This window comes from Dreissena polymorpha, chromosome 16 (genome assembly GCF_020536995.1).
Source record: "Dreissena polymorpha isolate Duluth1 chromosome 16, UMN_Dpol_1.0, whole genome shotgun sequence".
NCBI classification, from domain to species: domain Eukaryota; kingdom Metazoa; phylum Mollusca; class Bivalvia; order Myida; family Dreissenidae; genus Dreissena; species Dreissena polymorpha.
Genome location: NC_068370.1, coordinates 39,273,816 through 39,301,791, shown reverse-complemented (window position 1 = coordinate 39,301,791; position 27,976 = coordinate 39,273,816). Strand labels below are relative to the sequence as shown.

General features: G+C 37.1%; 1 protein-coding gene across 3 annotated transcripts in view; it reads left to right on the top strand.

Annotated features, from left to right (window-relative positions):
* Positions 1-1,598: 1,598 nt before the first annotated feature.
* Positions 1,599-27,976, top strand: part of LOC127862150 (DNA primase small subunit-like) — a 32,517-nt gene continuing 6,139 nt past the window's right edge. Inside the window, exons 1-10 of one of the 3 annotated variants that reach the window (XM_052401141.1) lie at positions 1,599-1,787; positions 5,787-5,944; positions 7,599-7,705; positions 13,555-13,628; positions 17,075-17,211; positions 21,245-21,303; positions 21,521-21,634; positions 23,948-24,047; positions 24,607-24,739; positions 26,482-26,551. In XM_052401141.1, coding sequence (XP_052257101.1) covers positions 1,676-1,787; positions 5,787-5,944; positions 7,599-7,705; positions 13,555-13,628; positions 17,075-17,211; positions 21,245-21,303; positions 21,521-21,634; positions 23,948-24,047; positions 24,607-24,739; positions 26,482-26,551 — 1,064 coding nt within the window. In that variant the 5' untranslated portion in view covers positions 1,599-1,675. Of the gene's footprint in view, positions 1,788-5,786; positions 5,945-7,598; positions 7,706-13,554; positions 13,629-17,074; positions 17,212-21,244; positions 21,304-21,520; positions 21,635-23,947; positions 24,048-24,606; positions 24,740-25,759; positions 25,984-26,481; positions 26,552-27,976 lie in introns of those variants that run through there. The other 2 variants (XM_052401142.1, XM_052401143.1) reach the window with 2 other exon arrangements.

Below are 27,976 nucleotides of genomic sequence, written 5' to 3'. Positions count from 1 at the left end.
GTGACTATATTTTATGTATCACTATTGGCTAAGAATGATAAGGACGCTATTTTGTTCAGTTGGCTTTTTTGGGATCGGACTTTTGTACAGGCTTCGAAGATCGGCCGATTCTATCATATTGGTCCGGCATATACGAATAACTATCCGTTGGGGATTTCAATTTGTTACTTCTTATACATGTAGTAATGATATGTATTAAATACGGAATCCGGATAGTGCAATCTATTATCTCGCCCTTCTTTCATCAAGGGCGACACTAGACACACGAAGCGATACTTGATATTTTTTCTTGACAGTCGCGTCGACGCACGATATTTTTGCACGACAGTCGCGGCGACGCACGATATTTTTGCGCGACAGTCGCGGCGACGCACGATATATTTAAGACGATATATCGCTCTTGTGTAGGTAGCCCAAAAGGCGATATCGATATATCGTGTTAAATATATCATGCGTCGCCGCGACTGTCGCGCAAACTATCGTGCGTCGCCGCGACTGTCAAGAAAATTATCGTGCGTCGCCGGGACTGTAAAGAAAAATATCGAGTATCGCTTCGTGTGTCTACTGTCGCGGTCTGAAATAAGACCGCGATTCACGAGATTCAGATAATATGGGCGATATTTGAAAAATAAAATATCGTGCGTCGCCGCGACTGTCGCGCAAAATGTTGTGTATCGCTTCCTGTACCCTTTGTCGCCCTTAGAGTATGACTTAATACTCGCAAGCAGACGAACTCAAAAAGGGAAAAAGTTGATAGGAAAAATTCCATTTTAAGATTGATTTTTCATTATTTTGGTTTTAACTCTTTCCCTCATAAGAAGCACAGTGGCAATGGCTTATGCAACCGGCTGTTTGCTGCTCATCAGTATCTTAATTAGGGTTGGAAATGAAGCTTTTGAAACTTGAATCTAGTTAGAAAGGTCTTTAATTAAATTTAACAGCCCAAGGGACTACAAACGCGTCAAAATAGGTATCTAAGTGGTAAAGGGTTAAATGATGTTTTACATCGTTTTGGGGTATTTACTTACCAAAAATCGAAACATTTCTGTCAGATCAAACAAGTAGGTCACACAGGTTTGTAAATTAAAAAATCCAAAGGGCGCTTATGAAATACCGCGAGACAAACCGACCCGAGAGACAACCAGGTTTGAGTAAACTACATGGAGCTCAGTCTAGCCAGTATTTTGTCAAAAAATTATGATTTTAATGCAGTTTTCATTGTTATGTAGATCTACAATAATATACATTTAACAAAATATTGACATATAACACATTCGTATGTATTCATTAAACCTTCCCAAATCAGAATCAATATGAAAATGGCTTTGTGCAAACAGCATAAAACAAGAACAGCCTGCGAGCAACTCGCAGTCTGTTTAGGTTTTATGCTGTTTGATGCCAAAGACCTATAGAATACAGTAAAGCTTGAATCTAGTTAGAAAATTATTTAATTAAATTTAACTTTCTAAGCCTAAAGAACTACACGTTTGTCAAAATACGTAAAGTTATGTGGTAAGGAGTTAAGAGGGCCGACACAACGGATAGACGTGCTAGTCTTGGGACGATTGAAGTGCATTGTGTAGATTTTGGTAATTCGTGGGCCGCCGTAATTCGTGTCACGGCTATTTGGCGCCAAATTGTACTTTCATTTTGTTATTGACAAACAATTTCAACAATGCCGGAAGAGAATGCTTACGACCCTGAGTGTCTACCAGACCTCCTTCCCATATATTATAAGAAATTGTTTCCCTATGGTCCATACTATAGATGGTTGAACTATGGCGGCGGTATGTATTAGTTTAATTTGTTATTAGATCGATCGTCCCCAGGCAATGTCGAACCATTCTTCTTCCCATTAATTGCAGGGTTCCTTTAGAGCGTCGACGCGATATGATTATTCAAGAAGTCTAAGGCCTAGATAGGACCAGTACTTGGTGTCTTTGGGGGAGATTTATAGGACGCTCCCACAAAGGCCGAGTGGGGATCGAACCCGTGACCTCCTGATCCCTGGCCTAGGCGGATCTAAGTACTACGCCCTGCATGACAGCATAATGTTGTAATGTAACGTCATTGCAAATTTTCATCAGTTATTTGTGAGCGTATCATTAAGTTTGATAATTCAGGGCCCTTGCTACACTTTGGGGGATTTGGGGCCCTTAGAGTGGGGAATTTCGCGTCGTTTTGGGCGATAAGGGGAAATTTAGAATATCTTTTAACCAAACATTCGACACTTATAGTAGCTATATTTTTATGTAATATACATCAATATACATTTAATCAATGATTAATAGCATGATACCAGCTGGCAACATTGGTATATATGTGTTTGGGAAGGGGGAATTTTTAGCTGAAATAGGGGGAAAAAGTATACTATATTAAGGGGGGAATGGGGCAGAATTTTGGCTCCAAAAACGGCCAAATTAGGGCCCTGTTATTTAAAAAATTAATAATAAATTTCAAAATTTGTTTACGAAATGATATACAATTCCCTCTTATCGAAATGCTGGTAATATCGATCATTTTGTTTAAAAAATTTCGAATTATGAAATCATGGTAGAATTTAGCATAATTAAAGAGCGCACATTTCGTCAGGGGATATACACATGATCAGTGGGAATACCATTGTTCCAATTGGAAGTTTATTATATAAAATCTTTAAATAGTTAAGTGAACAAAATTTTATAAGTTGCATTGGTCTAATAAATGCTCATTGCATTCAAGCACACTCCTTTTCCAGTATGACGCCGCGATACCAGGTAAACACCCGCATAGTGGATGTAATTGCGGGTGTGTTAGGAACTATCTGCTTTGCGCTGATTATCACCCTTTAAATAAACAATTTTGACATGGATTCAATGGGCAAATAATAAATTTTTAAAGGTAAATTTGTTATTGCTACATTGTTTGCATTAATTCGTTAATGCTTTTACTGGTTTCCTTACGTTAACCTCTTGATACATGGTAAAAGCATACATGCCAGACATCCCGATCATAGCGGGACAGTCCTGTTTTTAGGGTGTTAATCCCCTCGTCCTGATGTAACACAATTTGTCCCGACATTCGTAAAAAAAATATCATACATTCTATAAGTTCACAATAAAAATCGCCATTCAAGCTCTGTCTGGCTTAAAATTGCCATGCTTATCCCTTTATTGCCCAGTCCCTATTAACAAACGATATCTACAAGCCGGGTGAACCTGTGTTGTTTTGGACGTTTTATCAGAGATCTATCAGCAAATTATTGATTATCAGTCGGAAATTCACACCATGGTGATTTTGTGGATGGGGTCGCTAATTGCTAGCGATAGATGCATCGTACCGCGTTCGACACTAACGGGAGTCCGAGAACTCCTTAAAATGAGACTCAGACTCCTTGTTTTTGTGTCGAGGGAGTCCGTCGGACTCCTTTAAAATCATCTTTTAATTTTAAAAAAATCCTTTGAGGTTCTTGTTTGTTTCGCAAGATCAGAATGTCCGAACTATTGTGCATCCGAAAAATGTGCCACAAATCATTCTGCTTGAACACATGGACAAATACAAAAGACTCCGAAATTATTTATTTTGGCCCCCCTTTCGCTGCCCGTGCGTGTAGTAAAAATGGAACGTGCAAACCATGAAACACCGAGCGTGGCAGTTTTCTTCTGATATTTTTGCTAAAGTAAACTAGCTTCGCCAAACAGTCTCTCATTACTATAAAAATCATTGCAAGACCTGACATTGTCCACAATGTACTGAAGATGGGACCAGCTTTGAATCATATGAGCATTAATTACCCGTGTAACTATCGACAATAGATGATTTCAGTGCCAGAGGTTTATTGCAGTTAGTAGGAATTGTCATACCAACCACACTATTGGTTCCTACGATGTACTCTTCCACGATAAAATCCTGGCAAGTTACATGAGAGACTGATGATGGCAACAGGGAAATTGCGCTTTACATGCATAAAATTGTCTAAACATTTTTATTGCATGTTTTCATGGTGTAAAAACCCAGTGATTAAATTAAAATAAAGATAGAATTATATTGCATTTCCCAATTTCCACGTTCTTAGCAATATTATGGAGAACATGACTTTGTATAAAGCAAGGAGAAGTATAGGGCTGTTACATCCTTATGATGTGATTTATTAACTATGACATTAACAAAACAGAATGCTCCGAGAATGGTTTGTAGCCATAATGTCGAGGTTAAACAATCAAATATAATGCATCATAGAAAATAGTATATGTTCAAACCTTACAGTAATTAAGTTAATTATTAACTTAAATATTAAATGAATGTGTAAAATATTTTGCAATGTGATATAACACATATTTAACAGCAGTCTCTTTGAACAGATGAAAAACAAACATAAAATAAAAAAATTATATTTCATGTATTGACATGTGTAATGACCCGAAAAATACGATATAAGAAGTGTCTTAAAGCGAGATTATACAATTTTTTATATGTGTTAAATTTTAAAATATTGATAAAATATGTTACAATAACACAAAATAGGCAAGAAAAATTATGCATTAAATACGAAGTTCATAAAATGCAGCAAAGACAAATTAGCGCCCTGAGCCGATTGTGACGAACATATTTTCCTACAATAGCCGAAGCATTCGTCGTTTTATTAGGACCAGAGTTAGTGTTCTTGTGTCGTAGGAATATATATTGTTGCAGGAATTTAAAATGAACCGTTAAACTAAGTTTAGGTTCACATCGTACATGCATGATATACATATGCTGGTGAATTCGACCGTACAGCCGTTTTCGATTTCAGAATTAAATATCTGGCTAATTTCGCATTTTTCGACACATGTTCTTCTGAACTTTTATTTTATTGTATATTGAAATATATACATAAGTTTTTTACACATTTTATATAAATTCATTAATATTTGACAAAATCGTATATACTCACTTTAATTATTGGACTCCTTGAAATCTGTTCGGACTTCTAAATTTCAAAAGTAAGGAGTCCAAAGGACTCCTTACTCAGATTAGTTGGTGTTGAACACTGTCGTAGTGAATTAAAAACAGACTGCTTTTGAATTTCATGGCCCAAATCAAGTCTGAAGATTATAACTTTTACGCGGTACTCTGTGTATTATACCACCTGAAAGTGTTTTTTATATCAAACAAATTGTGTGATGACACATTGATGTTTCACATTAATTTCATTTCGTTTCGACTGATATTCAGAAAATAGTAAGAAAATATTGCATCAATCTAAATTTAGAGTTAATTGATAATTTGTTTAATAAAATCAGCGCTTGATGCGCACACATCAAGTTACATGATCTACTTTGTCTCGAGTGGATTTCAAATAGAAGCGATGCTCCCGATTTCACATTAGAAAGTCATCCGCATATTGCATAATGTCATGTGGGTTTACTTCCGGAAAATGGAGAAAGTCTGTGCTCATGAAATTCTTAACACATTTATTGTAAATATTGGCCAGAAATTACAAAAATGTATAGAGTTTTGTAAGTAATAAAAAAAACTAATATACTGATGAATAACTACAGTTAAGTTGGCATTATTGGTAAAGTGTCAATTTCACAAATCTGAAGTCGTCAGGCTTGTATCATGAAATTGGTTTCTTTTCAATTTCTAGAGATCTATGGATTATATTTATTAGTATGCTGGTAAGTCTTGACGAAGAATAACTCCTGATGATTTTCAAATCAGGAGATCTGAGATAAACAGCATATGGACGACTTTGCTGAGAGTCAGGGGCCATACATGTTTTACAAACATTGCTTGATTAATAAAGACTTCATTTAACTTTTCAGTTCCTAAGGATTACTTTAGTAAGCGTGAATTCTCGTTCACGCTTAAGGATGACATCTACATTCGTTACCAGAGTTTTTCCAACCAAGATGAAATGGAGAAGGAAATTCAGAAAAGATGTCCGTACAAGATAGATATTGGAGCTGTCTTCTCTCACAGGGTATCATGGTTTAACCCACTTATGCCTAGTGGACTCTCCCATCCTTCTTAATTGGATCAATTTATTTCCAAAATTAGATGTCTAGTATATTTATTTCTATATTTATAATATTTCTTACAGGAATTCCTTTAAGCAAACAGCGCAGACCCAGATGAGACGCCGCATCCACGCTGTTTGCCAAGGCCTTTTTTCTAGACGCTAGGCATAAATGGGTTAATGCATCACTTTTCTTTTTATGTAGTTTTTAACAGTGACCAGTAATAATACAGTGTGCTGAATCAATGGGGTTTAAAGAGGATTTCACACGGGCTGGGCAACCGTTAAGAACTTAATTTTTGCAAATATCTCGACAAGTTATTGAAATACAATTGGAAACATCTTTAGTGCATTAACAAAGTTTTTCTTGCAGTTTGTGTATCCTTGAATACGTCTGAAATCAGTGACAACATTTCATGTTGCGTTAACCATAACCGTATACATGAATGCAGTAAAAATAGAATTTAAAACAAGAACACATGCGTTATATTATATAAAGTAATTCTGATGTTTTTCACATTGCCATTAGCAGCTAAAAAAAATCTGTCTTTTATGCACCAGTTGAAATTCTTAAGAAAACGTTTTACTGGTGTGTTTACAATCAATTTACATTTAATTGGGAACCCCACAAAGGCATGTGATCCAGAATCTTAAATTCATGGAATTTTAACGAATGACTAATTCATTAAGACTCTGGGCATTCATTTTTGTGATTAAGGGCACCTTAAAAGTCCACGAAAATTAGTATTAATATTAGTACAAATTTTATAATATTTATTATATTTTTTTGTTGAAAAGAAAATGGTGCCAACTTTTTTCTCTTCATTTGGGTCTAGTGCCAGGACTTATAGCTGTTATTTGCTCATCTTTTCATTAAACATGTACAATGTATCTTTTACCCCAAATCCAGTCCCCCGGCCCCCCCCCCCCCCCCCCCCCCATCTTTAAATACTTAAATACTTTTTAAAGCAGTAATAACCATTTTACTGACAAGTTACCGAGTAGATATTATTTCAACTTAAATTTATATTTATTCAAATGTTATTTATAAAACAAATATTATATTTTCTCTAATGTAAAAAAAATTGATGGGGAAGAGTGCCTTTGGATTAGGAAAAATTGTGTTGTTTTGACTAAAAGTGGGAGTTAAGTATTTTTTTATTTTTTTTAACAACAAATTTAAAATTGAGAGTGAAACTGATTTCAGTATTATATTTACTAAGTTTTAACCTATAAAGCTGGATGAGAGATGAACACAATGTTGACTGATTAAAAAAATATCTCTTTTTTTTTTTAAAGAAAAAAATATGTATACTTATTTCCACCGAGCATTGGTCACTACTATACCGGTCCTGTATCAGGGCTTTTTTTCCTTCCGTGTGAATGGCCGTTTTTCACAAGTTTGGGAAAATCACGACTTAAATTTTCAAAATAACAACCAGTTAACGACACAAATGTTCACAATTTTAGAAAGTTTGTGACTCATTTTTGACAATTTTAAACAGTTTGCAACTCATTTTTTCACAAAATAGGGGGGCCAAAGACGCTTCTTAAAAACATGAAAAAAGGCCTGATTATGTATAAGAAAGAAAATAAACACTGTGTTGTCTTTCCGCAGCCCAAGGAACACAAGACTGTGAAGGCTGCGGCCTTCCAGGCACAGGAGAAAGAACTCGTCTTTGATATTGATATGACCGACTATGATGATGTGAGGTCGTGTTGCTCGTACGTATACGGAATATTTGAGCCTTGTTTTGGGTAAATTTGGGCTTAATGCATGTGCGTGAAGTGTCTTTCCAGATTAGCCTGTGCAGTCCGCAGAGGCTAATCAGAGACGACACTTTCTGCTTTTATTTTACTTTTGTTTAAGGGATGAATAATCATGACCAAGATCCAATGCAGGCAGAAAGTTTTGTCCCTGGTTAGCCTGTGCAGACTGCACAGGCTTATTTTGGAAGACACTTCACGCACATTGATTTAATCCCCTGTGCACAAAGTGAGACACTTTTAAACAAGAAGGGGGCATATAGTAATCGAAACGTCCATGTGGATTACCATCCGACATTCTGTTCGGCTTCTTGTGCACAGCATTACTCAGGAAGTAGTGAAGGGATTTTTATGAACTGCATATACAAATGTAATCATTGAGCAGGGAAGTGCTGAGTACAAAAACCTTAACTCTCTTAGGATTTACAGTGTTATTTTCCTTGACTTGTGTGTTGTGCAGTGAATAACTCCATTTGTAATTAAGGTATTGGCATAAATTTTGGTACATTGTGAAAAAAAATGCCGATTTCAAATAGCACAACTCTTTAATCAATTTTCAGGGTGGCATATAGCATTTGAACTGTCTGTCTGTCTGTCCGTCCGTTCATTAGTCCGCCCGAAAACTTTAACATTGGCCATAACTTTTGCAATATTGAAGATAGGAACTTGATATTTGGCATGCATGTGTATCTCATGGAGCTGCACATTTTGAGTGGTGAAAGGTCATGATCAAGGTCATCATTGAGATCAAAAGTCAAGAAATACAATCCAAGGGAAGTAATAAGCTTTAAAAGGGAGATAATTACTAAACCTGCAAAATGATATATTGAAATTTTATTTCAAAGCGGCGCTATAGGGGGCATTGTGTTTCTGACAAACAAATCTCTTGTTTTTACCTTGTTAACACTCTTGACATCATAGTTTAAGTCCAATCTTCATGAAACTTGGTCAGAACATTTGTTCTAATTATATCTGAGCTGAGTTCAAAAATGGTTCCAGTCTTTTGAAAAACATGGCAGCCAGCGGGCAGGGAAGTTTTCCTTATGTGTCTGTAGTAAACTTTGTTAACACTCTAGAAGTCACATTTGTTTTCCGCTCTTCATTAAACTTGGATAATACATTTGTTCTTATATATTGGCTAAGTTTGAAAATGGGACCAGTTCGTTAAAAAACATGGCCACTAGTTGGCAGGGCATTTTTCCTTTATAGCTTAAGTAAAAGCTTTTTAACACTCTAGAAGTAACACTTTTAGTCTGGTCACCATGAAACTTGGTTGGAACAATTGTTATTTGATATCTGAGCCGAGTTAAAAAAATATGCTTTCGATCTGTTGAAAAACATGGCCGCCAGGGACTGGGCAGTTTTTCTGATATGGCTATAGTTTAACCTTGTTATAATTCTAGAAGTCAGATTTGTAGTCCAATCTTCATGAAATTTTGAGATAATATTTGTCGAAATGAAATCTTAGCTAATTTTTAGCTCATCTATTTTTTGAAAAAAAAATGAGCTATTGTCATCACCTTGGCGTCGGCGTCCGGTTAAGTTTTGCGTTTAGGTCCATTTTTCTCAGAAAGTATCAATGCTATTGCATTCAAACTTGGTACACTTACTAACTATCATGAGGGGACTGGGCAGGCAAAGTTAGATAACTCTGGCGTGCATTTTGACAGAATTATGTGCCCTTTTTATACTTAGAAAATTGAAAATTTTGGTTAAGTTTTGTGTTTAGGTCCATTTTATTCCTTAAGTATCAAAGCTATTGCTTTCATACTTGCAACACTTACTAACTATCATAGGGGACTGTGCAGGCAAAGTTATGTAACTCTGACTGGCATTTGGACGGGATTATGGACCCTTTATACTTAGAAAATTGAAAATTTGGTTAAGTTTTGTGTTTTGGTCCACTTTACCCCTAAAGTATCATAGATATTGCTTTCATACTTGGAACACTCGCAAACTATCATAAGGGTACAGTAAAAGGACAAGTTGCATAACTCTGGTTGTCATTTTTACGGAATTATGGCCCTTTTTTGACTTAGTAACTTTGAATATATGGTTAAATTTTGTGTTTCAATCCACTTTACTTCTAAAGTATCAAGGCTATTGCTTTCAAACTTCAAATACTTTCATGCTATCATGAGGTTACTGTACCTGGCAAGTTGAATTTTACCTTGACCTTTGAATGACCTTGACTCTCAAGGTCAAATTATTAAATTTTGCTAAAATTGCCATCACTTCTTTGTTTATGATTAGATTTGATTGATACTTTGACAAAACTACTCTTACCTGACATACCACAATAGACACCACCCAAACCATCCCCCGTGCCCTCCCCCCTCCCCCCCCGAATCCCCCCCCTATTTTTTTTGTCTTTTATGCACCAGTTGAAAGATCATCTCACAAATGACCACCACACCCTCACACTTTACCCCCCACCCCACACCCCCAAATTTATTTTTTTTGAAACGGTTAAAAAACACAAATATTTATTTTTATTATTTTATTTTTGAAATGCCGTCTTACCATCGCACCCAAGAATCCCCCCCCCCCCCCCCCCCCCTGCAACCCTGAAATTATTTTTTTTTGCATTTTGTTTCCACATTTTAGGAAGATTATGTAATAAATGTCCACACCCCAACACTATACACCCCTCTTCACTCCACCCCTCCCTCCTTTGTGATTGAAATTGAGAGTCCCTTCACCTTTAAAAGAAAATAGATGAGCGGTCTGCACCCGCAAGGCGGTGCTCTTGTTAAACTGGGTCATTTGAAATATAAAAAAGTTGGTCACAAGGTCAAATGAAAGAAAAAGCTTGTTTATATCTAGAAGTCTCATTTAAAGTCAGAATAGCTTAGTTCCTTTGTTTCTCAGGTGAGCACCTTAGAGCCCATGGCCCTCTTGTTTATAGTTCGTTTCTTGGTAGTGCATAATTTAGGAAGTAAAAAATGGATCTAATTAGAACATCAAATAATGAGGGCATTAGGTAAAATTTCTGAGTACAATGATTGTAACTCTTTCATGGGGTTATACATTTACAGAGTTATTGCCCTTTTGCAGATTTTCTTGTTTGGAGCAAAACTCTTTCAGTATTAAATGTATTGAAATAATTTTTATATAAACTGCGGAGGTATTCAGCTCTTACAATGACAGAGCTTGATTGAATTGTTCATGGCCCTCATTATAATAAATCTAAAAAATTTCTTAACAGACATTTCAGGGTTCTCACTTCAAAATGTATTGCTTATCAGACATTTCAGGATTCTTTACTTCAAAATGTGTGGCTTTTCATACATTCCAGGGTTCTAACTTGGCAATGCGTGGCTTTTCAGACATTCCAGGGTTCTCACTTTAAAATGTGTGGCTTATCAGACATTTTAAGAGTTTTCACATGAAAATGTTTGGCTTATCAGACATTTAAGGGTTCTCACATGAAAATGTGTGTCTTTCTTAACACTTTTTTGCCATTTAAAAAAACACTAGCATATGTTGTAAATAGGAGCCATTTTGTATCATACCATTATAAAATACCAGACAAGACAAGCCAGGTTTTAGAGATTGAACTTTGCTTGTAACAAAAAATTAGTTTTCAGCATGTATGGAATTTACAAGGTAAAAAATAGATAATTTTTAAAACTGCTGTCTGTATTTCCTTCATGTAACTTGCCATGCTTCTCAATAACAAGGGGGGTTCTGTATGCTTGCAGGGGTGCTGATTTATGGGAGAGATGTTGGCCACTGTTCTGTTTGCTTGCAGGGGTGCTGATATATGTGAGAGATGTTGGCCACTGTTCTGTATGCTTGCAGGGGTGCTGATATATGTGAGAGATGTTGGCCACTGTTCTGTTTGCTTGCAGGGATGCTGATATATGTGAGAGATGTTGGCCACTGTTCTGTATGCTTGCAGGGGTGCTGATATATGTGAGAGATGTTGGCCACTGTTCTGTTTGCTTGCTGGGTTGCTGATATATGTGAGAGATGTTGGCCACTGTTCTGGATGCTTGCAGGGGTGCTGATATATGTGAGAGATGTTGGCCACTGTTCTGTATGCTTGCAGGGGTGCTGATATATGTGAGAGATGTTGGTTCTGTATGCTTGCAGGGGTGCTGATATATGTGAGAGATGTTGGCCACTGTTCTGTTTGCTTGCAGGGGTGCTGATATAGATGTTGGCCACTGTTCTGTTTGCTTGCAGGGGTGCTGATATATGTGAGAGATGTTGGCCACTGTTATGTTTGCTTGCAGGGGTGCTGATTTATGTGAGAGATGTTGGCCACTGTTCTGTTTGCTTGCAGGGGTGCTGATATATGTGAGAGATGTTGGCCACTGTCCTGTATGCTTGCAGGGGTGCTGATATATGTGAGAGATGTTGGTCACTGTTCTGAATGCTTGCGGGGGTGCTGATATATGTGAGAGATGTTGGTCACTGTTCTGTATGCTTGCAGGGGTGCTGATATATGTGAGAGATGTTGGCCACTGTTCTGTTTGCTTGCAGGGGTGCTGAAATATGTGAGAGATGTTGGCCACTGTTCTGTATGCTTGCAGGGGTGCTGATATATGTGAGAGATGTTGGTTCTGTATGCTTGCAGGGGTGCTGATATATGTGAGAGATGTTGGCCACTGTTCTGTTTGCTTGCATGACGATATATGTGAGAGATGTTGGCCACTGTTCTGTTTGCTTGCAGGGGTGCTGATATAGATGTTGGCCACTGTTCTGTATGCTTGCAGGGGTGCTGATATATGTGAGAGATGTTGGCCACTGTTCTGTATGCTTGCAGGGTTGCTGATATATGTGAGAGATGTTGGTCACTGTTCTGTATGCTTGCAGGGGTGCTGATATATGTGAGAGATGTTGGCCACTGTTCTGTTTGCTTGCAGGGGTGCTGATATATGTGAGAGATGTTGGTTCTGTATGCTTGCAGGGGTGCTGATATATGTGAGAGATGTTGGCCACTGTTCTGTTTGCTTGCATGACGATATATGTGAGAGATGTTGGCCACTGTTCTGTTTGCTTGCAGGGGTGCTGATATAGATGTTGGCCACTGTTCTGTATGCTTGCAGGGGTGCTGATATATGTGAGAGATGTTGGCCACTGTTCTGTTTGCTTGCAGGGGTGCTGATTTATGTGAGAGATGTTGGCCACTGTTCTGTTTTCTTGCAGGGGTGCTGATATATGTGAGAGATGTTGGCCACTGTCCTGTATGCTTGCAGGGGTGCTGATATATGTGAGAGATGTTGGTCATTGTTCTGAATGCTTGCGGGGGTGCTGATATATGTGAGAGATGTTGGCCACTGTTCTGTTTGCTTGCAGGGGTGCTGATATATGTGTAAGATGTTGGCCACTGTTCTGTATGCTTGCAGGGTTGCTGATATATGTGAGAGATGTTGGTCACTGTTCTGTATGCTTGCAGGGGTGCTGATATATGTGAGAGATGTTGGCCACTGTTCTGTTTGCTTGCAGGGGTGCTGATATATGTGAGAGATGGTGGTCACTGTTCTGTATGCTTGCAGGGGTGCTGATATATGTGAGAGATGTTGGCCACTGTTCTGTTTGCTTGCAGGGGTGCTGATATATGTGAGGGATGTTGGCCACTGTTCTGTATGCTTGCAGGTGTGCTGATATATGTGAGAGATGTTGGCCACTGTTCTGTTTGCTTGCAGGGGTGCTGCTATATGTGAGAGATGTTGGCCACTGTTCTGTTTGCTTGCAGGGGTGCTGATATATGTGAGAGATGTTGGCCACTGTTCTGTTTGCTTGCAGGGGTGCTGATATATGTGAGAGATGTTGGCCACTGTTCTGTTTGCTTGCAGGGGTGCTGATATATGTGAGAGATGTTGGCCGCTAATGCAGATTGCTATCAAGATCGTCGACAGGGCGCTCAGAGGTCAGTAAAGTGGATTAGTCAGTACACATGAGACATCAGTAACAGGTCTTTATTAAAAGCACTTCAAAACAGAGCTATTTTAGAGATAATTATGGTAACAGTAATTTTCTCATTTGACAAAATGTTAGGCATTAATCAAAACACCTCATGATACACCAAAAAGTGGTCTTTGTCAAAAAAACTAAACAAGCTACAAACAAAGTCTTTTCAGAAACATTGAAATTTTATTATCGTGACGAGTTACAAATTAATTGTTACCCATCAAACGACAGTTAGTGGTCTTTGTTAAAAAACACCTACACTGCAAAGCAAATATATCGCGGTTGGTGGGGTCCAAAGATCGCGAGCGCGATATATCCGACGCGCGATATAACTCGAGAAATGTCTAACTTATTTGTATTGCGGTTAATTTGTCAAATTTCCCCAATGTTTTCATTTTATATATGGCGCTGCTACATATTTGTATAGTAATAATTGCAAACCAATTATACAATAAACATTTTCATAACTACATACATTTCTGTATTTATCATAAAAATCAAAATGTAAATTATATTTTTTATTTTCATGTATGATCGCTCGCGAATCAGCTAAAAAGAATTCTTGCCGTAAAAAAACGTGTAAAAAATAATTTTTCATAGATTTGAATATACCCTTATAAATAGTCCTAATGAAGGAACTGAAACAGCGTAACTGTAACGATACAGCGTGTTTGAATTTTATTTTATTACGAGGAAATGTCAATGCCACATAATTCACGAGATACCGCGGTTATACTTTAGTTTAAATTTACAACGAAACTTTTAATGGAAATTAAATTATCTCAATGTTGTACCCGCTACAAAATTTGTATTTACAAATAAATACACCCACACCAATCTTCACACGCTTTTTATCAGGACAAAGAAATTCATGACTAGTACCGAAATTTAATGATTTATATACCAGAAAACTGCCATTATTACCTTTGCAATAACACTAATTGGTTATTGTCCCCTACAGCTTTCACCGGAGGGTACTTATGGTTTGCACTCCGTCTGTCAGTCAGTCAGTCTTTCAGTCAGTCTGTCAGTCTGTCTGTCACACTTTTCTGGATCCTGCGATAACTAAAAAAGTTTTTCATATTTTTGCATGAAACTTGAAACATGGATAGATGGCAATATGGACATTATGCACGTCATTTCATTTTGTTCTTACGTCAAAAATTATGGTTGCTATGGCAACAAAAAATAAATAAATTCTGACAATGATGGAAATTTCTGACAATGGTGGAGCCGGTAGGGGACATATATTGCTTGGCAATAGTCTTGTTTCTTAAGTGTTAAAAACAACCCCAGCTGTGTGTAAACAACATTGTCAATAATCAACTGTTTTTCACGCTTCACTGCGTGCCATAGTAAGCCATGAAATATAGAGTGTTAATACTAGCTAGAACCTTTTTTTGCTTAAGTTAGCGAATTCTCAGATTAAAACATGTCATTAAGTGCTCATGCTTGTCGGATTTTTGGACAGCGCGATATACAGATCCGCGATATATCGGCATTGCAGTGTACAAAACAGCAGTTTAAGAGATACGGTAACAGAATTTTACGTATGTGACAATTTAGGGATAGGATTTTCACATCCCAATTAGATCACAGGAGTCTATTTTTGAATAGCCAAGTCTTATAATTGATTAATAATTATTTTCCCTGTTGTCATTTTCAGATGACTTTGGGTCAAAGCACCAATTGCGGGTGTATATTCAGATGATTTGGGGTTTAGACACCTATTGCGCAAGTTTTTTAGATGACTTTGGGTTTAAAAACCTATTGCGCTTGTAATTACAGATTATCTTGGGGTTTAAGCACCTATTTCACTTGTTTTTATGCCCCAGGTAGGGTGGCATATATCAGTTGAACTGTCCGTCAGTTCGTCTGTCTGTCTGTCAGTCTGTGTGTCTGTCCGAAAACTTTAACATTGGCCATAATTTTTGCAATATTTAAGATAGCAACTTGATATTTGGCATGCATGTGTATCTCATGGAGCTGCACATTTTGAGTGGTGAAAGGTTATGGTCATCCTTCAAGGTCAAAGATATAGTTTCAAAGCGGCGCAGTAGGGGGTATTGCGTTTTTGACATACACAGCTCTTGTTTTAGATTATCTTGGTCTTAAGCACCTAATGCGCTTGTATTTTAAGATGATCTTGGGTTTAAGCACCTATTGCGCTTGTATTTTCTGATGATCTTGGGTTTAAGCACCTAGATTGCGCTTGTATTTTCAGATGATCTTCGGCTTAAGCACCTATTGCGTTTGTATTTTCAGATTATCTTGTGTTTAAGCACCTATTGCGCTTGTATTTTCTGATTATCTTGGTTTTAAGCACCTATTGCGCTTGTATTTTTTGATGATCTTGGGTTTAAGCACCTATTGCACATGTACTTTCTGATGATCTTGGGTTTAAGCACCTATTGTGCTTGTATTTTCTGATGATCTTGGGTTTAAGCACCTATTGCGCTTGTATTTTCTGATGATCTTGGGTTAAAGCACCAATAGGGCTTGTATTTTCTGATGATCTTGGGTTTTAGCACATATTGTGCTTGTATTTTCTGATGATCTTGGGTTTAAGCACCTATTGCGCTTTCTGATGATCTTGGGTTTAAGCACCTATTGCGCTTGTATTTTCTGATGATCTGGGGTTTAAGCACCAAAAGGGCTTGTATTTTCTGATGATCTATGGTTTAAGCACCTATTGCGCTTGTATTTCTGATGATCTTGGGTTTAAGCACCTATTGTGTTTGTATTTTCTGATTATCTTGGGTTTAAGCACCTATTGCACTCGTATTTTCTGATGATCTTGGGTTTAAGCACCTATTGTGCTTGTATTTTCTGATGATCTTGGGTTTTAGCACCTATTGTGCTTGTATTTTCTGATGATCTTGGGTTTCAGCACCTATTGCACTTGTATTTTCAGATGATCTTGGGTTTAAGCACCCACTGAGATGACTATTGGTTTAAACAAGTATTGTGGGAGTATTCCCAGATGATTTTGGGTTTTAGCTTCTATTGCCAGTGATATATGGTGCCCCAAATTACAGCCTCTTAGATGCTGTTTCCAATTGGCAATAGAAACATTTTTTCCCCTTAATCTGACCAAAAGTCAACCGACCCCACACCCAACAAAAAACAAAACAAACTTTTCCAATAAACTCAATTAAAAATTTATTAAGTTTATTATGAGTTCATTATACGGAGTTATAATTTCATTGCACTTTACAATACAAATATGATTATGCAGTTGAACGTGTGCTTATAAACTTTTTTAAATACTCTTATTAATAATCATGTGAAAAATGTTTATTTTTTCCCAATTTCATTGTGTATTGTGCTATTTTTCCCAATCCAAAAGGCACATGCTATAAAATATTTACTTTTTTAAGCATTGTGTTGTGGTTGAACTTTCAGATGACTTTGGGTTTGAGCACCTATTGTGGGTCTACTCCGGGCGTCGTGGTGTCCACTGCTGGGTGTGTGATGAGACTGCACGTAAACTGTCCCAGCCAGGGCGTACAGCGATAGCAGAGTACCTGAGTGTCGTCAAGGTGATTTCTTTAGAGTGTCATATAATTGTTGCTCACCTGGGCCAATACATATCATGGGGAGCTTTTAGGATACGCTGTTTTTTGCCATCTGTTATGAGACTGCACATGAGAACCTTCATGTCAAAGAATACTTTTGAGTGTTGGATTTTATTTTGCTCACCAGGGGTCGTATTCCAGAAACATCTTAAGTTTAATTTTATATTTATCCTTAAATTGGGAAATTTTCTTAAGTGTTTGATTTCATATTGCAATAGATTGACATCAAGATATACATTTAAATAACATCATTATGCCAATGTTATTTTATGAAAAACAATAAAAACATGTGTTTCCTTATTAAGTGAAGAAATACAAAACATTGTAATTTTGAACTTAAGTGAAATAATTTAAGAATTGACTTAAGATGTTTCTGGAATACCACCCCTGAGCTCATAGTTCTCATTAGGAACCTGCAGGATACTGTGTTGTGCTTGTGTGGTTTAACTGTTATGGCCCCCTTTGAAGAAGCGGGGCTGTAATATTTTGCTGGATGCGGGTCGAGATACCAGCTTGTTTCCGATCAATAACTCGTCAACAAATTTACCGATTGACTTGATGCTTCACTTTTGAATTGGCCTTGGATAGTAGATGACCCCTATTGAAATTGAGTTCACTAGGTCAAAGGTCACTAACAATAAGTGTGAACATTGTTTCCGATCAATAAACATTGTTTCCGATCAATAACCTGTCAACAAATTTACTGATTGACTTGATACTTCACTTTTGCATTGGCCTTGGACAGTAGATGACCCCTATTCAAACTGACTTCACTAGGTCAAAGGTCACTGTCACAATAAGTGTAAAATTAGTTCCCGATAAATAACTTGTCAACAAATTTACTAATTGGCTTGATCTTTCCCAGTTTCATTGGCCTTTGAGACAGTAAATGACCCCTATTGAAATTGGTGGCAGTTTGCAAAAGGTCAAGGTCACTGTCTCAATAAGTGTGAAAATCATTTCCAATCAATAACTCGCCAAAAAAATTACCGATTGGCTTGATACTTCCCATTTGCATTGGCCTTGGACATTAAATGACCCCTATTGAAATTCTTGAGTGATCCTATTTAAAAATGTTTTGAATTGTTTGGGTCTATAGCATATGAAGCTAAAAATGTATTTTTAATGGAAACTTAAAACTTTTCTTAAATTTTCTCTAAGACCACAAGCGTCAGGGCTTTAATATTTGGTCCGTAACATCATGTAATGGGCCTCTATTAAGTATGTTCAAGTATGCCCTCGGGGATAAAACTGGCCACGCCATATTAATCACATGTTTTATACAGATTTTAATAGTAAATTACTTTAAAAGGAATCTATGAAACCACAAGGGTCATGGATTAGGTATTTGATGTGTTACATTGGATAATGATCGTCTACATTTGTTAAAAGCATGTCATTGGGGTGAAAATTATCCACCCCCCCCCCCTCCCTCCTCTGTGGGGGTTACTTGGTTTCCTGATTTGTATGTAGTAAACATTATGGAAATCATCTCAGAAACTGTAAACCCAAGAGGTATGATAGCGGTATTTGATATTTGGCAAGTATAATTGTTTGAAAGATTAGTCCTCCACCAAGTGTATACAAATCATGTCCTTGGGATCAAAATTGTTCACACCCAAGGGACACGATATATTTATGTGTAAAGTAATCACCTTTTTAAATGGTCTTTGAAGCCACCAGTTTCAGGTTTATTTTTTATGTCCCCCACCCACTTTAGTGGGGGACAAATTGTTTTTGCCCTGTCTGTTGGTCTGTGCGTTGGTCTTTTGGTCTGTTTGCTCCAACTTTAACATTTGCAATAACTTTTTCAATATTCAAGATAGCAACTTGATATTTGGCATGCATGTGTATCTCATGGAGCTGCACATTTTGAGTGGTGAAAGGTCAAGGTCATCCTTCAAGGTCAGTGGTCAAATATATGTGGCCAAAATCGCTCATTTTATGAATACTTTTGCATATTGAAGATAGCAACTTGATATTTGGCATGCATGTGTATCTCATGGAGCCACACATTTTGAGTGGTGAAAGGTCAAGGTCATCCTTCAAGGTCAGAGGTCAAATATATGTGGCCAAAATCGCTCATTTTATGAATACTTTGGCAATATTGTACATACCAACTTGATATTTGGCATGCAAGTGTATCTCATGGAGCAGCACATTTTGAGTGGTGAAAGGTCAAGGTCATCCTTCAAGGTCAGAGGTCAAGTATATGTGGCCAAAATCGCTCATTTTATGAATACTTTGGCAATATTGAAGATACCAACTTGATATTTGGCATACATGTGTATCTCATGGAGCCGCACATTTTGAGTGGTGAAAGGTTTAGGTCATCCTTCAAGGTCAAAGGTCAAAAAAAAAATTCATAGCGGCGCAGAAGGGGACAGTGTTTCTGACAAACACATTTTTCTTGTTTTACTTGGTGTTTAACACGCAGTGTTGTTTTTTCATTCAAAATCGTTATTGGTAATCAGCCCCATTTCAATGGAAGAGATTGTATATTTTCCCAAATGGGAGCTAAACATTCCTAATGGAGGATTAAAAAAAAAAAAAATTTTTTTAGATCTCAATATTTTGTTCATCTCCCATCCTTATAAGTTTAACCTTAGTAAATATAATACTGAAAACACTTGTATTCTCAATTTTTTAGAAACACAACAACAACACTAGTTTCCCAATTTTAGGGAAAACAGCGCAAATTTTCCCAATCCAAAGGGACCCGGCCCTATTCCCAAAAAGGTGAAAAAAATCACTGACAGGGTATACTAGTCCACTACCAAGTTTCTAAATTGGCCACTTATTTTTATTTGTATGCCCCCAGATCGAATGATCAGGGGGTATATTGTTTTTGGCCTGTCTTTCTGTCATTGCATGTGTGTGTCTGTCCCAAAACTTTAACCTTTTCATAAAATGAAAACTCTTGGGTCTATGTTCTTTAAACTTCACATGTGCATGCATCTCATTGAGATCTACAATCAAACATGGTTTGAGGTCACTAGGTCAAAGGTCAAGGTCACTGTGACCTTTACATTCAAAATATAACCTTGTTTCTAAAATAGCTGCCGTGTGGCTTCAAAGCGCAGTAGGGGGCATTGTGTTTCACAAACACAGCTCTTGTTTTTACATGTATACAGGGAAAACTTCTTCCCTTAAACTTCTAGATCTGTAAGTCATTTAAAACGTAAGGTCATATAGTGCTCCTTTGCTAAGTTTGTTCAAATCATGTTTGAGGAAATAAAATCCTCTCCTTTGGGTCAAATGATTGAAGAGTCAGGGAATAAATGCATACTTTGGTGTGTAACATTGTACAGTTTCGCTTTTTTTATCAGTTTGTTCAAACCATGCACCTGGTATCAAAACTAACCATGCCTCAGGAATCACATGATTTATTGTAGAGTTATGTAAAAAATATAGTTAGAAATCTGATTCTCTGAAAACGCAAGAGCTAGGGGTTTAATGTTTGGTGGTGGTCCTCTACTCAGTTTGTTCAAATCATGTCCGAGGGTGGAAATTGGCCGCACTCTAGAGGTTAATTGTTGTTAATTCATATGTTTATAGAAGAAAAAGTTTACTGTTCCAATACTGTCGCAGACCAATTTCACCAAAATAAGTCTGTTTCTTACAAAGTAAAAAAAACTAGATAAAAACCCTATTTATTGCACAAACATCACAAAATCTGTTCAAACCAGGTTAGTTTTTACAAGTCTGAGGTGAGCGACCTAGAGCCTTCAGACTTAATTGTTCGGAAATTCAGACAAAATAAAATTTCTTGGCGTAAGGTGTGATATTGATTTGAGTTTTATTAAAAGTAAGCAAAATCTCGACACAAATAATTGTATAAATTGAGTATTATATTCTGTAAATAAAATATTTTCAGAAACCATGCAGAACTGTTTTGTTCTAAAAAGGAAGATTTCAAGCAAAATGTTACGCACAATTTGTATCACATGCATTAAATAAATATTCAGAAATCCTTTAAAAGTGTTTTGTGTTTCAGGGTGGGGAAAATCAAACAAAGAAGGTTTCTTTGGACGATAGGCCGCATCCATCCATCACGTATGTGCTCATAAGTGTTGAGGTCCATTGATATAGCCCTAGCAAAGCTGTATGTGTGATAGATATGTTTTGTTTATGTAAGTGTATAGCAGTATTTGTGCGAAATTTGATGATTAACAAAATGGATAGTTTGGAAGACTCAGTTAAGTCTTGGAAATAAGTTTACTCTTACTAAGAAGCTCTCTGGAGAAAATGGGTTCTTTCTTTTGTATTTAAGGAGCTCGCTGGAGATAGTGCGGTCCCGCTTCAAGGACTATGCAGTGAAGAAGCAGGACTTCCTTGGGAATGAGGACAAATACAAGAAAGTCCTCCAGCTTGTTCCGGATGAAAATATCCTTTTATGAAGCATTGTCAATGGTTTTTGTGATATGAAGAGTGTGAATTTGTATGGCATATTGAGGCTTTAACCCTTAACCTCTCAGAAGCAAAGTGAAAATGGCTATTTGTAAACAGCATAAACCAGCACAGCCTGTGAGTAAATGGCAGTGTGTTAAGGTTTTATGCGGTTTACTACTCATCAGTATCTAAGGTTTGGAAATGAAGCCACCAAAACTTGAATCTATTAAGAAAGGTCTTTAATTGAATTTAACTTTCAAATTCTAAGGGACTACAAATACGTAAAAATAGGTATCTAAGTGGTTAAGGGTTAACTTGTGTAATTTGTGTTTATTTTTCAGCCTAGTGAAAATATTCTTACATGATTGTTTTAGGTGAGCAATCTTGGGCCTTTTACCCTCTTGTTTTAAAATAAAATGCAATTTTTTATTTGCCTTTCTGTATTTCTGTCTATGCTTCCGCCATACAAGGTCTCGTGTTACTTCACTTTATTATTTATTCCTACAAAGCTTTGATACTTGAATGGATGTTACAGTTGAACACTTTCACGTCGCCTGACCCTATTTTTATGCTCCCCGAAATAAAATTTCAGCGTAGCATATAGTTGCCAGTTTGTCCTTCCTTACTTACTTCCTTCCGTCACACTTTTGCTACCGTTTCTCATAGCGCCTTCAATACTTTACCAATCGCTTTCATATGTGACATGTAGGTACCTTGCATGGACCTCTACCTTTTGATGAGGTTTGAGGTCACTGGGGTCAAGGTCACCGAGGCTAATAATAGACTTCCTTCTGTCACACTTTTTCTACCGTTTCTCATAGCACCTTCTATACTTTACCAATCGCTTTCATATTTGGCATGTAGGTACCTTGCATGGACCTCTACCTTTTGATGAGGTTTGAGGTCACTGGGGTCAAGGTCAAGGTCACCGTGGCTAATAATAGACTTCCTTCTGCAGTGTTCTTTTTTCACTTATAGGGGAATGGTGGCGGGGCCCGTCCAAAGGGGAAAAAATGCGTAGATTTTTAGGAAAAGGGGAAAAAAAATTTACTTGTTTATATGTAATATTTATTATTTTAATACACATGTTTGTATGAATATTATATTCACAGCTGAATGTCTTTGTCCTTTTTCTTAAAATAAAAATATATATCAATGATTTTTTCAACATTAGTTTCAGACAGTTCATCCTTCATGCGCAGTCTCAGTTTTCTTAGCCATTATGAGTCTTATTGGGATCTTTTAAATCGATAAAATGGCAAATTTGAGCATTTTTTATCAATAAAATTTACCAAATTGGAATAATTTTATCAACAAATAGTGAAACAATATAGATACAAGTACTTCAGGCCTTTTCCTGGCCATTTTGGGAGAAAAATGCAATTAATGTGAAAAGTCCACTGATTTGGGAAAAACTATTTAATATAACTCTTTATTATAATTCGAAATAATATAAATTATTGTTATATACTTTTTTAGTGTTTATGAAGTTATTACAAAATGTGGGAAAAATACATACTCTTTTTTGAGGGGAATGGGGCCGAATATCGGCCCCGAAATTGCCATAAAAAAACACTGTTATGTCACACTTTTGCTAACGTTTCTCATAGCGCCTTCAATACTTTACCAATCGCTTTCATATTTGGCATGTAGGTACCTTGCATGGACCTCTACCTTTTGATGAGGTTTGAGATCACTGGGGTCAAGGTCAAGGCCAGTGAGGCTAATAATTGATTTGTTTAGGTGTTTATTAACACATACATGACAAAGCGCATCATCGGGAAGCATCCATCAGTTTTACTGATATTTTTGTTTTGACCTTGATATTAACCTCCTTTTTTAAGACCTTGAGGAATGCAGAAGGTCCAAAGTAATGTTTTACCTGATTTAACAGTTCATTTAACATAAATATGACTAACTAAAAAGCTTTGATGCCTTCCTTTCAACCCTGAGCCGACTCACGTCACCTGACCTAATTTTCATCTTCAGATTGACCAAATTTTTTTACTAAAGCTTATTCATATAGGTCAATAAATGGATCCTGATAATTTATTGAACAAAGCATCTTGTATTCATTACTGGCAACCTAGACCTCCTTGTGTGTACAATTAAAAAAACAATCATTTCCTTTTACACATATGTTGCTCAGATCTTGTTGGCATTTCATAAAAAATTCAAATTAAGGTTGATTATTTTTGTACGTATGTGTAGCTTTAAGACAAAAGTCAACTGAGTGTGTGTCTGTGCACTATGGACATATCTTGTTATACCATTACAATGACCCCATTTCTTTAACCCCTTCTGTACAGCTTGCTGAAACAATGGAGCGGGAGTTTGAGAGTACAATGAACACAACACATAAACGCTGGCTCTTCTTTGAGAAAATGTGTGAGGATCGCAGGCAGAAGGTAACACAGTTTAAAAACATTGACCCTACTGGGCTTTTTTTCCTTCTTAGACAAAGGCCGTTTTTCAAAATTTTGAAAAGCTTGTGGCTCAAATTTTCACAATTTAAAGAAATAAGCAACTAATATTTTCACAATTTTTAACAGTTTGCTACTCATTTTACCTGCAATAACTTTTCACATGCACTGTTGTTTTTTTAATGCCAAAATGGTGGAAACAAGTTTCATAAAAAAGAAAAAAGGAAAATTTGACTTTAAAAAGGCCACCATTTTACTATTTCACAATCGGTTGATCATGTGGCTGAAATATTTATAAGTATCTTATGTATACATGCAGCATGATTTGTCATAAAGTGGCTCTGAGGAGGGGGCTTCAGCCTTCAAATATGGGACACCACATTAAGTCTGAACTTAATTTTTATTTAGAAAAAAATTCATATGAACAAAATACTTTTTAAAAGCAAAAAGTATCATCCCTGATTAGCCCGTGTGAAAGGCACATGCATTAGGCCCAGTTTTCCCAAAATTAGGCTTTAATGCTATCACCCTTTCCTATCTGCAGAGTGATGCCAAGAAGTCTCCAAATCTGGAGGACGAGGTTATGTTGCAGTACTGCTACCCTCGCCTGGATGTCAATGTCAGCAAGGGAGTGAACCACCTCCTCAAGAGTCCCTTCTGTATACACCCCAAAACAGGTCAGAATGATCTCCCTTTTGTATACACCACAAAACAGGTCAGAGTTATCTCCCTTGTATACACCTCCAAACAGGTAAGAGTTATCTCCCATCTGTTAACATCCCAAAACACACTTGAGTTATTTCCTTTCTGAAAATCACCCCCAAAACATGTAAGATTAATTTCTCTTTTGTCTATGATCACTTCCTCAAAAGTCCTTTCTGTGTACACCCCTAAACAGGTAAGACTTAAGATCTCCCTTCTGAATACATCCCACTTCTGGTCTGAATTATTTCCCTTTGGGTGATGATCACCTCAAAAGACCCTGTACACCCCAAAAATATGTCTGAGTTATCTTAATGTTCTCTCCCCCTAAACCACAAAAACAAGTCAGAGTTATCTTAATTCTCCGTATACACCCCAAAATATCTCAGTTATCTGAATTTCTGTATACACCCAAAAACATATGTCTGAGTCATGTTAATTTTCTGTATACACCCCCAAATCAGGTAAAGAAATATCTCAATTTTCTGTATTCACACCAAAAACGTGTAAGAGTCATCTCCATTTTCTGTTTACACCCTTAAACAGATCAGAGTAATCTCAATTTTCTGTATACACCACAAAAACATTTCAGGGTTATCTCAATTTTCCCAAACACAGGTCAAGAAATATCTTAATATTCAGTATACACTCAAAAACTGGTCAGTTATCTCTATTTTTTGTAAACACCCCAAAAAAGGTCAGAATGATCTCGCATTGGTCTCTTGTTTAATATATTTTAGCCTCACTCTTGAAAAAGTTGGTTTAAAGCATGTGTGTAAGGTGTTGTCCCTGATAAGCCTGTGCAGTCGACACAGTGGGAGTGAATGGACCTATTGACCTAAACTTGATACATTTCACAGGCACAGTGCATGTGCCTATTGACCCATACTTGATCCTTTTCACAGGCAAAGTGTGTGTGCCTATTGGCCCATACTTGATCTCTTTCACAGGCAGAGTATGTGTGCCTATTGACCCATATTTGATCCCTAACACAGGCAGAGTGTGTGTGCCTATCGGCCCATACTTGATCCCTTTCACGGGCAGAGTGTGTGTGCCTATTAACCCATACTTGATCCCTTTCACAGGCAAAGTGTGTGCCTATAGGCCCATACATTATCCCTTTCACATGCATAGTGTGTGTGCCTATCGACCCATACTTGATCCCTTTCACAGGCAGAGTGTTTGCCTATTGACCCATACTTGATCCCTTTCACAGGCAGAGTATGTGTGCCTATTGACCCATATTTGATCCCTTTCACAGGCAGAGTGTTTGCCTATTGACCCATACTTGATCCCTTTCACAGGCAAAGTGTGTGTGCCTATTGACCCATACTTGATCCCTTTCACAGGTAGAGTGTTTGCCTATTGACCCATACTTGATCCCTTTCACAGGCAAAGTGTGTGTGCCTATTAACCCATGCTTGATTACTTTCACAGGCAGAGTGTAGTGTGTGTGCCTATTGACCCATATTTGATCGCTTTCACAGGCAGAGTGTGTGTGCCTTTTAACCCATACTTGATCCCTTTCACAGGCAGAGTGTAGTGTGTGTGCCTATTGACCCATACTTGATCCCTTTAACAGGCAGAGTGTGTGTGCCTATTAACCCATACTTGATTCCTTGCACAGGCAGATTGTGTGTGCCTATTAACCCATACTTGATTCCTTGCACAGGCAGAGTGTGTGTGCCTATTGACCAATATTTGATCCCTTTCACAGGCAGAGTGTGTGTGCCTATCGATCCAGAGAACATTGACAGCTTTGACCCTTTCCAAGTTCCAACGGTCAGGTGAGATCTTGTCAACTTGTAAGCACACCATTTTATTTCCAACTTAACACTTATGCATATAATTATGTTGTTAGTTTTTTATTGACTGGGGTGGGTGGCATACCTAGACTTATAAAACGGGGACAAATGTGTTATGCCATGGGAATATTTGTTGATATTCATATTATATTCACAGATTAGTTTTTTTAAGGTTTGAGTTATTTTAGTAATTTAGAAAATACAATTGAAGCAGCAAACATATTGTGAAGGTCTTTTAAAACTTATGTTATGTTTGACAGTTATGTTGCAGTTTAATATTAGTTCAGATTAAACCTTTTTATTTAAGCTCGATTGCATTTAAAGTACTTACTACTTAAAATGCTCTCAAGCCTGTTTCCTGGGCCTAGAATCATGCAGTACTTGTGTCTTTGGGGGAGATCTAAAGAACGCTCCCATAGTTGGGATCGAACCCGTGACCCCCTGTTGTTAGGAGGACACCATATACATCACACCACTGCGACCATTAGTTTGATTTAAAAACAACTCAACTGTTCATTTGAAATAAGAAATGAACAGCCAAGTGAAATCTTTTTTCTTTAAGTGACATCTTCACTGTTGATGGCGCAGTTTCTTAAGACGATTCGCACAAATCCACATCTTTTTACAGTTACATACAGAAAACATTAATAATAACACTGGTTAAAAACAGAAACATTATATCCTGTATGTATTTTTTGCTTTGTTATTGCATTGAAGTACTTTTCGTACATTATAACTTTATGAGTTTTTAATCATTTTGTTATTGACTACAACTGATCATGTCGAGTGATACAACTAAAATGTGTGCTAAAAGTAAGTAAAGCACAAGTGGACAAATTCCCATTATTAGGTCTGGTTACATTGAATTTAATGGCTATGATAAATAACTATTGTCCAGTGCCAAAGGCGGAGGGAAATAGTTTCAGTGTTGTCAGTCTGTCATAAACTTTTAAAGATTTCAACGTCATTTGCTTGTTTATCTTAAATGTAGTGAAGTAATGTTACACATTTTGTATTAGTATTATCCCATGCCACTTTGTTAACATTAGGCTGACTGATGGAGAATTAAAAACTTGGTTGGAAAAAATGTAGGTTACTAGGTAACTACTTTCTGAATAAAAAAAGGGTAGGTAGATCCAAATTGTTGGGGTTTAGCAAATATTTTTGATGACTTCTAACGAATAAAAGGGTAATTTTAGAATTAGGGGTGTGTGGTGAGGGGTCAAAGGTTGGTACAGCAGGGAGGGGGTATAGCAGATATTTGGCTGCTACTTATCACTAAAAGGGAAATGTTAAAACTTGGGTTGTGAGAAATGTAGGTTCACAGGGCCCTCAATCTATCAAATCTGCCGCCGAAATTCCCCCATCTGAAAAGTATATTTTTTCCCCCCCCAAAACTGATTTTTT